The sequence below is a fragment of the Zalophus californianus genome, chromosome 2 (genome assembly GCF_009762305.2).
Source record: "Zalophus californianus isolate mZalCal1 chromosome 2, mZalCal1.pri.v2, whole genome shotgun sequence".
NCBI lineage: Eukaryota > Metazoa > Chordata > Mammalia > Carnivora > Otariidae > Zalophus > Zalophus californianus.
Window position 1 is genome coordinate 3086896 of NC_045596.1, and position 15038 is coordinate 3101933.

Genomic DNA, 15038 nt, shown 5'->3' on the forward strand with positions numbered 1-15038 from the left:
AAGACTGTTGAATCACAGATCTGTACCTCTGAAACAAATAATGCAATATATGTTAAGAAAAAAAAGAAGAAGATAGCAGGAGGGGAAGAATGAAGGGGAGTAAGTCAGAGAGGGAGACGAATCATGAGAGACGATGGACTCTGAAAAACAAACTGAGGGTTCTAGAGGGGAGGGGGGTGGGGGAATGGGTTAGCCTGGTGATGGGTATTAAAGAGGGCACATTCTGCATGGAGCACTGGGTGTTACGCATGAACAATGAATCATGGAACACTACATCAAAAACTAATGATGTAATGTAATAAAAAAAATTAAAACAAAAAAAGAAGATGGCCAGCTCATTGTCAGCCACATCACTGCAAGAGCTCTTGGCCTCCTCTGCTGTTTTTACCAACTTCACCTCCACTCCTGGAAGTCTTACCAGGAACTAGCTCACAAAACCTGCACAAAACCAAAATCGCTTTCTTTCCCCCCAAAGTTGTTCCCCCTATGCTGATCTCAGAGGCGTCTCCATCCACCCAGGTCCCAGCAGGACAACCCAGACTCGTGTGTGACCCCCCTTCCTCTCCCCCTACCTCACCACCATCCAAGAAGTTTCAGGGTCCACCTAGTTCTACCCAGAGATGTCCAAAGCACAGTCCCTGTCAGACTCAGGTCAAGCAGTGTCCTCAGGCCAGGGAGGGGACCGAATGTGGGGTGCTGGAGGGCTGGCAACCAGAGGCCAGAAGGTGGGGTGTGCAGGAAAGCCGGGGTCAGAGCTAGGAACAGTAGTCCTGAACCCAATCACCCGTGCAGGGACCTAGGTGGAGAGATGAAGTAATGAGACCGAAGCTGGCTGCGAGCCAGCCTTGAGGAGCCTGGGGGGATGCAGGTTGCACTGACCTGAGAAGCAGAGGGGTGGAGAGAGAGAGAGAGAGAGAGAGAGAGGCAGAGAAGGGCGAGGAGCCTGCTGACATTCCAAAGGCTGGGAGCCTCTGCTTCATGCGTGCTCACCACCCCATGAGATATAGAACCAACTGTACAAAGTCATCCCCCACCCCTGCACCAGCTGCCTCTCCCCTGTACCAATTCACCTGTTCCTCCGTCCTCACTTCTAGCCTGCCCACCAGTACATGCTCTCTCCCTGTCACTCTACACTGGACTCCAATTATTTCCATGTAGAAAGACGTTTATCTGATATCAATAAAACATGTGAACCCAACTTATTTTCCAGTAGTTGTAATTTTGGAAGAAACTGATCTAAACGTGAATTATTACTCTATAGTTTATTTTATTACTCTCAAAAATATATCCATTTGCAAAACAGTGGCATGTTTTTTATTAGGCATTAATTTTTATAAAGATTTAGTTACTTATCTGAGAGAGAGAGAGAGAGAATGAGCAGGACGGCAGAGTGAGAGGGACGGCAGAGTGAGAGGGAGAGAAAATCTTGAGCAGACTCTGCGCTGAGCATGGAGCCAGACGTGGGGCTGGATCTCATGACACTGAAATCACAACCCGACCCAAAACCAAGAGTTGGTTGCTCAACCGACTGTGCCACCCAGGTGCCCCTTTATTAGACCTTTATTTTTTATTTGATTTACAGGCACTCCTGGGTGCTTCTGTGGACTCAGGGACCCCTTGTAATGATGCCACAGACCCATGGCTGGAAACATTGCCTGGGTGGAGAATTAATTCTGATGGCTTAGCATGGTAGGTTCAAGGCCCTAGCCAGTCATTCAGACTCCTCCTTCTGCTTTTGTAACAGGAAGAGGGCCCTGATACTGATGCAGGCAGGCTGAGTCTGAGAACACAGGGGATGGTCCTACGGGACCAGCCAAGTGGGTCCTTGTCTTCACGCAGGACAGAAATCAAAGACAAGCCAGAGAAAGTGAAAACAGAGTTTATTGAATAACATGAGTGACAGAGAATAGCAGACGGAGTGTCTGGGAGACTCAGAAAGGAAATAAGAATGAGTCTATTTCTCACGTCGGGTAAGGGGTTTATATTGGAAAAGGGTATAGGGTACCTGTTCCTCCAGGAATCCAGGGCAGAGTCCAATCAAAGATAAGTGTTGTGTGAACAACAGGTGTAATTCCTTACATTACAGAAGGTGGGAGTATTGATGCCAGCATCGGCTTAAGCTTGTTCAAAGCTAACGTCCTGGGACATGTTTGGGATCTGACTCTTCTTAGATGTTATCAGGTGTTTGGGGGCCTAAGACAAAACTCAGAGAAAGATTCACTTTCTTGCTTCCCCCCTTGAAGTGGGAACATAGCTTTGTTGGCTTATTCAGAGGCAAAATATGGAACGTGAGTAAACAGGGCCTGGCAGAGAAACAGCAGAGAGGAAGCCTTTCTGAAGTGGAGTCCCATCAGCTCCCCTACCTCCATATTCCCAAAGATGAGTCTGTTTTCAATGAGAATCACAACTGTGAAAAAGGCAATGTCATGGAAAAAGGAGAAGGTACTTCAGAGTGGAATGGGAGCCAAGAGAGACTTCCCGAATATCAGCTGAGCATCTCCACACAATTCTCCCACCTGGTGTTGAGGGGGCAAAAGGCAAACTGAGGGCAAAGCACAAGCTAACACCCCCAAACCTCCCCAGGTGGGAGATGTGTGACATTCCTCAGGTACTCCTGGCTGCCCAAGAACAAAGGAAGAGGAAAAACCCAAATGGTTAACTGATACAGATCACAGTCATGCAGGACATGAGTCTCCATGAGTTTGCAGCTGTCTCAATGATTTACAAGAAAAAAAGCAATCTTTTCCATAGCCAGACCTCCAGAAACCTATAGACTCAATTTCCTGGGACCCTAACATCCCCCTCCCCTCCATAAATCTTATATAATCACCCACTCCTCACAACCCCAGTGCAGCTCTTTCTGCACACAGGTCCTGTGCCCCTGCTTTAATAAAAACACCTTTTTGGGGCGCCTGGGTGGCTCAGTTGGTTAAGCGACTGCCTTCGGCTCAGGTCATGATCCTGGAGTCCCTGGATCGAGTCCCGCATCGGGCTCCCTGCTCGGCGGGGAGTCTGCTTCTCCCTCTGACCCTCCCCCCATCTCATGTGCTTTCTCTCTCATTCTCTCTCTCTCTCTCAAATAAATAAATAAAATCTTTAAAAAAAATAAAAATAAAAACACCTTTTTGCATCAAAAACATCTCAAGAATTCTTTCTTGATCATTTGCTCCAAACCCCAACTCTCCCAAATTACTTGACGTACAACATGGGGCTTTGAGTCTTTTCATCTGTACTCTGAGCCAGGGTGCAAACTTGGTGAGTACTTCCTCGGCTCTCCCTTACTCTCATTCCAGGGGCTTTTCAGGGAGTACAGCCTTATTGGAACACTTTCATGTCGATTGCTCAGGCTCCAATCCTCTAGCCCCTGGCTACTCCACGGGGAGGAGAAAGCCTGCCTTTTGGCTGGAAGTTAGTACCTTGGCCAGAATGTTAGTAAGACCCAGAAACTTGATGCCCTCTCTTTATTCCTGTCCTTATACTAAGATGTCTGTCTTGGGCACAGGACAACCACCTAAGTCACCCGGGTGGCTGCTAATCTTAAGACTCCTGTGTGAGGTTTCCTCCTCATTGGTCTAATGTGATCCCCTTCACATCTCTGGTCTAGTTGCTTCTGGCCACGGGACCGCAACTGGGAGCTGGCCAAAACCAGTAATCAATGGAATTAAAACCCAACTGGGACCATTTCCTAGAGAAGCTGACATGTAAGTTGACTACATGTGTTGGAATGTCGCGTAGACCATGATGAATTTCTGTCTTTACTGTTTTCTTTCAATGTCCTCTACTAACTACCTAAATTACAAAAATGGGTAATTTCCCCTTGTAAAACCTTTCTAGTGTTCTCCATGGGTTAACAACAGCAGGTTCTTCAAGGCAAGGCAAAATAAGGCATGGCCTTCAAGACAAGGCATGGAATCTTGATCCAAGCACCAGCACCCATTTTGCAATCTAGGTTGTGATTGGGAACCAGGGGGAGGCTAGGATTCCTCCTCCATGGCCTTTGAAGGCAGGTGGTGATCATAGCCATTTCGTTCAAGGCAGGTCACTTTGACACCAGGAATCTCTGACATATCTTGTGTGGGATGCCACCTCGGAGTCAGGGGGAGGGTTTTCTTGGTAATGGACCTTCTCTCTTCTTCATTTCCCAGGGACTCTCCCTTGGAATGCCTTTTAACACACTGGAAAGATTTCAGTTTGCAAAATTTAAGAGAGGACTGATCTCCTGTAACACTGCATGGCCTCAGTAGGATCTATCCAATAGATCTCTCCTGCAGGGAGGAAACAGGGCAGATGGATGGAGGTATCCCAGGTCCAGGCCTTCAGGGCCCTAACTCAGGACCCCAACCTAAGGGCCTCTTGCAGAACATGTTTGCTCACTTAACCAGGCCAGTAAACTCTCTCCTGACAGACTGGATGATAATTATCGAAATAGGCTTCCTGATAGAACCCAGGTTGGAGGAAACACAGACCATCCCTGAGGAAGGGGATGCTGACTCTCTCACTGTTCCTCCTCCTAATAGATATGGGGGCTTCTCCCTCATCCATCTCCTGGGTTAATGCCTATAACTGGAGCCACATAGAACGAGTTTAGAAGTTTTCCTTCCATTTCTATTTTTTGAAACAGCTTCAGTAAAATAGGTATTATTTCTTCTTTAAATGGTAGAATAAATAAAAAAAAATCTGATGGGACGCCATCTGGCCCTGAACTCTCGTTTTTGGGGAGGGTTTTGATTACTGCTTCAATTTCCTTGCTGGTTTTTGGTCTGTTCAGATGTTCTACCTCTTTCTGTTTCAGTCTTGGGAGTTTACAAGTTTCCAGGAATGCATCCATTTCTTCTAGATTACCTAATTTGTTGATGTATAGCTGCTGCTAATACGTTTTCATGATTGTCTCTATTTCCTTGGTACCAGTCTTGATCTCTCCCCTTTCATTCATGATTGTATTAATTTGGGTCCTTTCTCTTTTGGATCAGTCTGGCCAGAGGTTTATCAAAGCTTATTCTTTCAAAGAACCAGCTTCTACTTTTGTTGATCTGTTCTACTGTTCTTCTGGTTTCTATTTCATTGATTCCTGCTCTAATCTTTATTATTTCTCTTTTTCTGCTTGGTTTAGTCTTTATTTGCTGTTCTTTCTCCATCTCCTTTAGGTGTAAGGTTAGCTTGTGCATTTGGGATTTTTCTAATTTTTTAAGAGAGCCTTGTATGGCTATGTACTTCTCTCTGAGGACCGCCTTTGCAGTATCCCATAGGTTTTGAACTGATGTTTTCATTCTCATTAATTCAGTATGTAAACTAACTTGAGTTTGTTGTTTTAATTAAGATAGACAGGTCTTTAGAGTTATCAGCATTAAATAGGAAACTTTTATTCTACCAAGATTTACTGAAGGTCCAATAAGCTTGTGTTATCTCTGTTGCAATTTGTTAGCAACAAGATGACTTAAAACGGTGGTTAATTTTGTCTGTCTCAAAATTTTCATGGGTCATTGTTAAGATAGCTGTCAATATCTCTGGTAACCTGAAACTTTAAAGTTTTGCTTGGATGATAAAGGAGATTGAATTGTTGGACATCTAGGTCTTTTCTAAATAGGATGGAGTGCTAAAACATTGATTACTGGATGTAGGTTTGTGCTTTTGACTGCTTATTGCAGAGAAGCTGATGATATTTGGGTCTGTTGGTAAATATGCTTTGTGCCTTATTTAAAAGATTGTACTATGAAAAAACATGTTTTTAAATTATAAAATATATTTATACATTTCAGATCTAAATAATTATGGTGTAACAGACAGTTCACAATTGGTTACTACTTAGTTTTCACGGGAGACTAAGGCTTCTAAGAGTTAAAATTCTGCTAAATGTAAATGAAGAGTGATTTTTTTTTTAAAGGGCCTAGATCAGTATCTGAATAAATAAAAAAGTTGTAGAAGGCTTACGAAGGAAAATCTTTGGAAATGGAATTTTATATGTGGTCAGGACTAAGATCGAAATGAATGGATTTTAAAAGTTTACTGGTAGAAGACTGAAATTCTGCTTTTCTCTCTGTTAAAAAGACAAAGTTTTCTTGGATTTTGTCTGTTCTTGATAAGAAAATATAAACAAAGTTTTTTTTTTCTCTTCTGTCTGCCCAGAAAACCAAGGTTTCTATATTTTGTCTTTATCAGGTCTTTAATTACTTAATTAAAACTCCTCAATATTAAAGGAGCTGAGTTTTGCTAACAACTATATAACCCAACATATTTGCCTTTGGAATCTCTTGTTGCCACCTTGGTTAAATAGATACTTAAATTTTAAGTTTTATAATGATCTGTTAATCCAATGTAGGATTTTTTTTTTTGTAACTTTCGGGAGGTTTTAACAAACTCACCCCATTCAGTGCCATAACAGATGATCCTTTCTGCTCAAGGAGACTCCCATATGTTATCAGCTCTAAATAGAGCTGCCTCAGCCTTTCCTAACTCCTCTTAAATTCTCAACTGACCAACCTTGACCCATATGTAGGGACACATCGGCGCCCCTATCCAGCAGGACGCAGTTTCAGAAGATGAGACCTTCCCTGCCTCAGCAACCTTAACGATTTAAGGGTCAAAGTTGTCCAGGAGTGAAAATGATGAGGGACACAAAGGTGAGAGAAATGTAGCTTAAATTAATCTCCTTACAGCTTGCAGCCCACAGATACCTGAAGCCTGCAGGGCATGAGCCTCCCCAAGGAACGCACAGCTGCCTTAGTACCTTCATGTTTATGTCTTATTAAAGACTAAAAGTAACCTGATCTTAACAGCAGCTAGCCTCTCAAGGTCCTGAAAGCCTTGCTCCCGAATTCCTTACGCTCTCCCTAACCCCCACTAATTAAAAAGTACATAATGAGCCCGTCCTCATGACCCCAGGGCAGCAGCTCTTTCTGCCCACGGGTCCTGTCCTCATGCCTTAATAAAAACACCTTTTTGCACCAAAGACCCCTCAAGAATTCTCTTAGCTGTTTGTTCACGAACCCTAAACTTCCAAATTTCAAGAGCCATCTTAAACTTCACGCATCTCAAAAACTGAACTTGTCTTCCCGCGACCACAGTGTCCAACTCTCAGTTCCCTTTAAACGGAAACCTTCTGACTTGTCCTTCTTCCTTGGTCTTCACGTGGTAAATTGCCAAATCCAGTTGCTTCTGATGTGGTTTGATGCGATGTGGGGTCCGGGAGCGAGCGGTCGAGAAAGAGTTCTTGAGATGTTTTGGGTTTAAAAAAAAAAAAAAAGTGGCTTTATTAAAGCACGGGGACAGGGCTCACGGCAGAGAGCGCCGCCCCGGGGTAGTGAAGAGCGACTGATTATAAAGCTTTAGGTTGGGAGGGGCAGACATGAAGCAAGTTTCCAACAGGATTTTCACATGTGAGAGAAGAGTGTCGGGGGCGCCTGGGTGGCTCAGTCCCTTAAGCGTCTGCCTTCTGCTCAGGTCATGATCCCAGCGTCCTGGGATCGAGTCCCTCATCCAGCTCCTTGCTCAACAGGGAGCCCGCTTCTTCCTCTGCCTGCCGCCGCTCCCCCGTTTGTGCTCTCTGTCTCTCTTTCTCCGACATTTAAATACATAAAATCTTAAAAAAAAAAAAAAAAAAGAAGACTGTCGGGGTTCCCCAGGCCGGGCTCTGGTCAAGCTAAGGTTGTTTATCCCTCTAGCAGGCCTTAACCTTAAGATCGGGAGCTCCTGGAGGAAGGTGTACCCTGCCTGCTTCAAGGATCTGCAAGGGGCTGTAGGCGGTTAAGGACGTTTACTTCCATCTACATTTCCTTTGATCTCCGTACATTTCACAGGAGGGGCCCGCTCAGTCTGCAGCACCCCGCCCCCCCAGCCTGAGACAGGGTTTGGGAGCAGGTGTTTAGGTATGCAGCTGCCCGCGGAGGCGGGAGCGCGGCAGCGGGCAGTTCCTCCAGTCCGGGCTGGACTGCGGGGTCGGTGACTGCCGGGGGGGGGGGGGGGGGGGAGGGCCGGGGCGCTGCCCTGGGGGCCTGGGCGAAACTGGGTAGGAGCCTCGTTCGCAAACCTTACTGAGCACGCGGGGCAGCTGATCAACTGGAAGCTGCCCAGGCTCCGACCCGGGGTTCCGATGCCCTGGCTCTGGAGGGGGCCCCAGGAATCTGCATATTAAGCAAACATCCCGATACACCGACACACGGTCCTCGCGGAGACCCACCCGGAGGACCAAGGAGGGTTCCCCTCTCGCGCGCCTCGCGTCTCCCAGGCAACGGGCCCGCGGCGCGGGGTGATGACGTCAGGGACGGACGGTGGCCGAGAAGCCGTGCAGAGCTGCCAGCCTGCCTAAAACGGCTGCGCTGGCCTTTGGCTGTGTGCCGCGCCGCAGAGGACATTGGTTGGGCGCCCGCTGTGTGTGCTGGACGGTGTGGGGCCCCAGCAACCAGGAGGGCCGGCGAAATCCAAGGTCGTGTCCAAGGGGCCGTGGGCGCGGGCGGCGCGGGCGGCGCGGGGACGGAGCACCTGGCAAGAGGGGGGATGGCTTGTGCAAAGGCCCCGGGGCACACCCGTTCCCCGCGCAGAGTTGCTGGGGGCGAGACTGCGAGCGCGGGGACCCGCAGGTCATCTGGAGAGGCAGTTTGAGGAGTTTGGACCTTGTCCCCTGAGGTCGCCGCACAGCTGTCTCCTAAAGAGAGAATATCAGTCTGCATTTTAAGGGTCACCTCTCTGCTGCTGAGAGGAAAACTGACAGAAGGCGGCTGTTGCTATTGTAATGATGGCCTGCGGGGGACCACTCCAGTGCCCCCTGTGAATTGCAGCAGCCTAGACACTAGACACTAGACTAGCATTACCATGTGGTCTCACGGAGAGATGCAGTGACGGGCTAGGTTCACCCAACTCGGAAGTGCTAATGTTGGTGTGTCACGCCAGGCATCTGGCTTCAGAATCCTTGGTCGCCGCAGCTGCACCGTCATGCAGTCTTGTGGGTGAACTCGGGTGGCATGGGGTCCTAGGGATTTCCCTGGGTGCTTAGGATCATGGGATTTGAGGTTGGGTGTGCTAACAGCTGTAGATCTCGGGCGACTTCTTCCCTCTAGAAAGCCTCCGGTTCGCTTACCTGCTGAGAATACTTGGGGTTGCAAGCACCACTCACGTAGTTGCTTAACATTCACCTGCACTCAGGGGTTGCTCGATGACTGGACAGTCTTGTGATCGATTTAGTAGTTGCGGAGAGAAGAAGGGATTTAGTAGGTCTTAAAAGAGCTGCAGTGGGGGTTTGGTAACCAACCAGGTTTTGGGGCAGAGAAGGGAATTCCAGCACGGCACTCAGGCTTGTCACTCCAGTAACTCAGGGGAACTGGCAGTGTGGGCCTGGGCCTGTGGGAGGAAAGGCTGGGCCAGGGAGCCCTGGGTTTGAGCATTCAGAGCTTGAGGACCTCTAGATTGTGAGAGAGGGAGGGATGTCCAGGAAACTGCAGGTCTGCAGGGTCCAGTCTGGGAGCCCTCCACGCATCGGAGACAATTTCAGGTTATGAAGAGTGAGTGTGGCCAAGGCTGAGTCTGCAAGGAGCCAGAGGGGAGCAGGAAGGGATGCACGGTGTGGTGTCCTGGACCGCAGGGAGGGAGCATGAGGAGTGACAGGGATGCATCGAGGGCACACAAGTCCAGAAAGATAAGAGTTCCCCTGAGACGTTATAGTTTGCATTTTTTTCACTTCTAAGTTTTTTTTAAATTTTTTATTGTTATGTTAATCACCATACATTACATCATTAGTTTTTGATGTAGTGTCCCATGATTCATTGTTTGTGCATAACACCCAGTGCTCCACGCAGAACGTGCCCTCTTTAATACCCATCACCAGGCTAACCCATCCCCCCACCCCCCTCTAGAACCCTCAGTTTGTTTCTCAGAGTCCATAGTCTCTCATGGTTCATCTCCCCCTTCAAGCACTTGGATTCTGCCAAGAGCTGTGGCTTACCTTTAAAAAAAGTCTTGTTTTGTTGAGGTGTAACTCACCATACGATCCATCCACAACCGTGCAGTGGGGTGCAACCACCAGTGCTGTTTATTCCCAGAATGTTTTCATCACTCCGGAAGAAATCTTGGCCCCATTAGGAGTCACTCCCCAGCTGCTGGCAGCTGCCAGTCTACTTTCGATCTCTATGTATTTGCCCACATTGCACATTTCGTGTAAGTAGGATCATGCAACATGTGATCTTTTGTGTCTTGACTTCTGTCACTTAAGGTAACACTGTCAAGGTTCATCCAACGATATTTCACTGTATGGATAGTCTACATTGTGTTTACACATTCATCAGTTGATGGACATATGGGTTGTTTCCACTTTTGGGGGGTTATAAATAATGCCACTATGAACATTCGTGCACACATTTTTGTGTGGATATTTCTTTCCATTTCTCTTGGGTGTATACCTGGGAGTGCAGTTGCCGGGTCACATGGTGGCTGTGTATTTAAACGTTTTAAGAACCATCAGACTTTCCCAAAATGACTGTGCCATTCTGCATTCCCACCAGCAAGGCATGAGGGCATGAGGGTTCCACTCTGCACGTTTAATCAATGCATGTTATTGTCTGTCAGTTTGATCCTGGCCATCGTAGTGGAGGTATCTCATTGTGGTTTCAGTTTGCACTCCGGATGGCGAATGATGCGGAGCATCTCTTCACCTCCTCATTGGCCCTCTGTGTATCTTTGGAGAAACCTCTATTTGAGGCTTTTAAATTGGGTTATTTGGCTTTGTTATTAAGATTCTTCACATATTCCGGGTGCAAGTCCCTTATCAATATGTGATTTGCAAATATCTTCCGTTCTCTGGTTTGCCTTTTCACTCACTCATTGGTGTTCTTTGCAGCAAAAGTTTTTGAGTTTGATGAAGTTGAATTAATCTACTTTTATTGCTTGTGCTTCCGATGCCGTGTCTAGGAAGGCGTGGCCTCACCTAAGGTTGTGAAGGTTTACTCCTACGTTTCCTTCTTCGAGGTTTTAGTGTCAGCTCCTACATCCAGGTCTGTGTCCCTTCTGAATTAAGTGTTTTGTGTGTGTGTGTGTGTGTGTGTGTGTGTGTGTGTGTAGAGTGGGCCCTCATTCCATTGCTTGTGGACATCAGGGGGGTGGGGAGCCCGACGCCACTTGAGAAAACTGCTCCTTCCCCAGGATGTTGTCCAGGCACGTTGGCCAAAGGCAGTTGACCCTACATATCAGGGTTTACTGCCGGTCTCTCAGCTCTGTCCCGTCAGTCTACATGCATCTGTCTTCATGTGCCGCCATATATCAGTCCCCTTTGCGGCAAGTTTTGAAATCAGGCAGAACAGATTTTCCAACTTTGTTCTTTTTCAAGGTGGTTTTGTCTATCCTGGGTTCCTTACACTTCCAGATAAATTTTAGGATCAGCTTTTTAATTCCTGCAAAAAAAAAAAAAAAAAAAAAGCCAGCGGAGATTTTGATGGGGACCACACTGGCTCTGTAGATGAGTTGGCAAATATCGATATTTTAACAATATTGAGTCCTTCTGACTCGTGAACAAGGGGTGTCTCTCCATTTACTGAGACCTCAGATTTCTTTCAAAAATGCTTTGTAGTTTTCAGAGTGTAAGTTTTACGCTTCTTTCGTTGAATTTATTTCTCTATATTTTATTATTTTTGATGCTGTCGTGAATTGAATTTTTCTTCATTTCATTTTTGAGTTGTTCACTGTTAGTGCATAGAAATTCAGTTGAGTTTTGCATATTGATTTTGTACCCTGTAAACTGGCTGAGCTAACTGATTCTAATCGTTTTTTAGTGGATTCCTTAGGATTTTCTATATACATAATCATGTCATCTGCAGATAAGAGATAGGTTTCTGATCAGGATGCCTTTGATTTCATTTTCTTGCGTGACGGCACTGGCTGGAGTGTCCAGTAGTGTGTTGATGAAAAGAGGCCTAGTGGACACCTTTATCTTGTTGCTGGTGTTCGGAGAAGGGCATTCAGTCTTCTCTATTAACGTATGATGAGAGCTGTGGGCATTTCACAGACGCCCTTTATCAGGTGGAGGAAGTTCCCTCCTGTTCCCAGTTTGTTCAGAATTTCTGTCACGAGAGGGTGTGGGATTTTGTCGAATGCTTTTTCTGTATCCGCTGACACGATCATATATTTTTGTCCTTTATCGTGTTGGCATGGCATATTACATTGATTGACTATTTTCTATTCTTTTTTTTGTTTTTTGTTTTTTAGAGAGAGAGAGGGAGAGGTAGAGAACCCCAATCAGACTCCACGCTCAGCTGGGGCCCAACATGGGGCTCAATCCCACGACCATAAGATCATGACCTGAGCTGAAATCAAGAGTCAGACGCTTAACCGACTGAGCCAGCCAGGCGCGCCCTAATTGACTTTCACATGTTGAGCCGCCCGTAGTTTCCTGCGGGCACGGGTCCCTTGTCCTGGTGTGTGATCTTTCTCCTGTGGGACTGGATTCAGTCTGCAGGACTTACTGAGGAGTTGTTCACCTGTGTTCATAAGGGATGTTGGTCTGTAGTCCTCCTTTCTCGAGATGTCTTTGGTTTGGGATTCAAGGTGCTGCTGGCTTTATGGGACACCCTATGGAGGTGTCCCTGCGCCTCTGTTTTTTGGGAGACTTTGTGGATAATTGGTATGTTTCTTTAAATGTTTGGTAGACATCACAGTGGAAGCCCCATGGCTTGTCTTTGTGGGCAGTTTGTTGATGTTTACCCAGCGTCCGTGTCCGCTGTAGGTCTGTTCAGATTTCCTACCCCCTCCCATTCGCCTGTGGGGGGGGGCGTGTCCCCTCCGTGCCTTTCCCCTCTTACACACACACACACACACACACACACACACACACACACACACACACACGTTCTTTTGTCACGAGATCACGCTCCCATTGCTTCTCAGTATTAAGCAGCCATACTCAGAGCCCCGCATCCTAGACTGTTTCCACACTCAGTGGGTCCATGCTTGGGACCCCACTCTCCTGCTGTTCCTCTAAGTCTGGGTTCACCAACCCCTCCTGTCCTGGGCCTTGATGAGCTGGGGCACTGTGGAAAAGGAGCCAGTCCTCTCAGAAAATTCCAGAATGATTCTTTGATCAAGGGGCTGGGCTGCAGGGTGCCTGCTTTGTTGGTGGGAAGCCATGTGTCTGTTTGCCAAGAGAGTTCAGGACAGAAGTCTGTGTTCAAAGGCTCTCTGGCAGATGTCCCATGTCCAGGCAGGCTTGTAGGACCTTTGGTCCTGTTCTGTGTGGTCAAAGTGGACCGGCCAGTGTTATCCGGACTCCAGAGGGAGGCTTCCTGGGCTGTGAGGCCTGGCTGGGCCTCGGGGGGACGGGCCTGGTGGCCCTGAGAGGGCAAGGTGTCCTTGGGCCAGGCTGTAGCCCACGGAGCCTCTAGCCTCAGCTGCCCAGGGCTGCCCACTGCGATTGGCCGCCTCCTCACCTTGTCTTTGGGGAAGGTAGACATGAGGTCTTGTACGGTCATTCTCTTTTGCCAGCCCTTTGGGAGTCTGTTTGTTTCTCTCCTACTTGCCACACGGCACGCCCGCACTATGCCTCGGGTGGGTGAATGGGCCAGCTCGCTGGCTCAGGTCGTCTGTCTCCTGCAGGCTGATGCCCAGCAATGGCGCCCGTGTCAGAAGGCGGCACTGATGCCCTGCTCCCGGATCTCCCCAAGGGGCCCCTGCAGGCCTACCGCGCCCGCGCCTCCTTCTGCTGGCGGGAGCTGGTGCTGTTCCTGGAAGGCGAGGACGTGCTGCGCCTGAAGGTGAGGTGAGCCAGCAGTGGGCTGGGCTGAGCCCCGTGGCTATGCTGGGTGTCTGGTTCGTGGGCACTGGCGGGCCGTCTGGCCCCTGAAGGCCCCAGCAAGTGCCCGGTGTGGCCTGGGTCCTGGGAGCCCTCTGGGGGAGCGTCACTGCTGCCCGGGAAGAAGCTCAGGCTGATTCAGCTTCTGAGGCCTTGGGTCCCTGTGCTTGTGACTGGAACGACTTCCGTCTGCCCCTGGGTCTCTGGGCTGGACCGTGCCTCGTGGAGCAGATTGTAGTGAGGGTCCGTCCTTGGCCTCCAAGTGGGCCACTCCCCGTCTCCTCCGTTTCCAGAAGGCCATCTTCTCAGCTTTGGAGAATGACCCGCTCTTTGCTCGTTCGCACGGGGAAGATATCTCCCTGGAGAAGTACCGAGAGCTGAGCTTCCTTCGCTGCAAGCGGGTCATGGAGTACAGCCTCCTCCCCGTGGAAGAGATGGTGGCCAGGCCTCTGTCGGTCCAGACACTCATCGCCTGCCTGGGCATGTATGACTGGTCCCTGGCTGTCAAGTTCTTGCTGCACATGCTGGTGAGTGGGCAGGGAGGAGGGCGGAGGAGGCGCCGCCCGGGCCCAGGCAGGAGGCCGAGACACGGACGGAGCAGGTCCTCGTTTATGTAAATGACACACAGCCCGTACGATGTAGCCAGGGCCCGCGGGCTGTGCTGCTGGCCAGTGTTTGCTGGCTGGTAGAGTTTTGTGGGGATGCGAGCATTTGGGGAAATGTTTCTTTTTAAGAGAGTGCTGAGAAATAATAGAGGAAGCAAAAACGGAGATGAGAACGCATGGGCAGATCTCGTGATGCCTTAGGGAGAGGTCCCGCTTCTCTCTGCTGTCCGTGCAAATGGGCGCACGGGAGTCCTTGACGAGAGTGCCGTGGAAGTTAGAGCCCCAGAAGAAGAGGAGCTCTGGGACTCTTTTGCTTTACACCAACCCCCTGGCCCCCCCCAAACCCCACAAAAAGCAAAACCAGCAAGGAAGGGGAAGCAGTTCAGAGGGGACGCTGGGGCTCCCATTGCCGGGACACGGGCAGAGGTGAGGACGTGTCCATGGCCTCGGCAGACACGTGGCCCGCCCCTGGGGCTCTGATGGGAAGCTGGGCTCGCCTGCCCATCCTGCACCCTCGCCCCTCCGCTCCCCCGTGCTCCCCGTCTGCGCCCCCTGTGCTCCCATCACCCTGCCCATCCGTCCTCTTGGGACTTCCCTCTGGCATCTTAAGTGTGAGGTGCTCCTGCTTAAGTTACATGAACTGCTCGGGCCAGGGATGCGGGTCTCATCCC

General features: G+C 48.9%; 1 protein-coding gene across 7 annotated transcripts in view; it reads left to right on the forward strand.

The window, feature by feature from the left end:
* The first annotated feature begins 8263 nt into the window (after positions 1–8263).
* ACOX3 (acyl-CoA oxidase 3, pristanoyl) overlaps positions 8264–15038 on the forward strand; it is a 41274-nt gene continuing 34499 nt past the window's right edge. Inside the window, exons 1-3 of one of the 7 annotated variants that reach the window (XM_027600439.2) lie at positions 8264–8419; positions 13567–13724; positions 14026–14289. In XM_027600439.2, the coding sequence (XP_027456240.1) occupies positions 13581–13724; positions 14026–14289 (408 nt within the window). In that variant the 5' untranslated portion in view covers positions 8264–8419; positions 13567–13580. Of the gene's footprint in view, positions 8420–13163; positions 13428–13566; positions 13730–14025; positions 14290–15038 lie in introns of those variants that run through there. The other 6 variants (XM_027600435.2, XM_027600438.2, XM_027600437.2 and 3 more) reach the window with 6 other exon arrangements.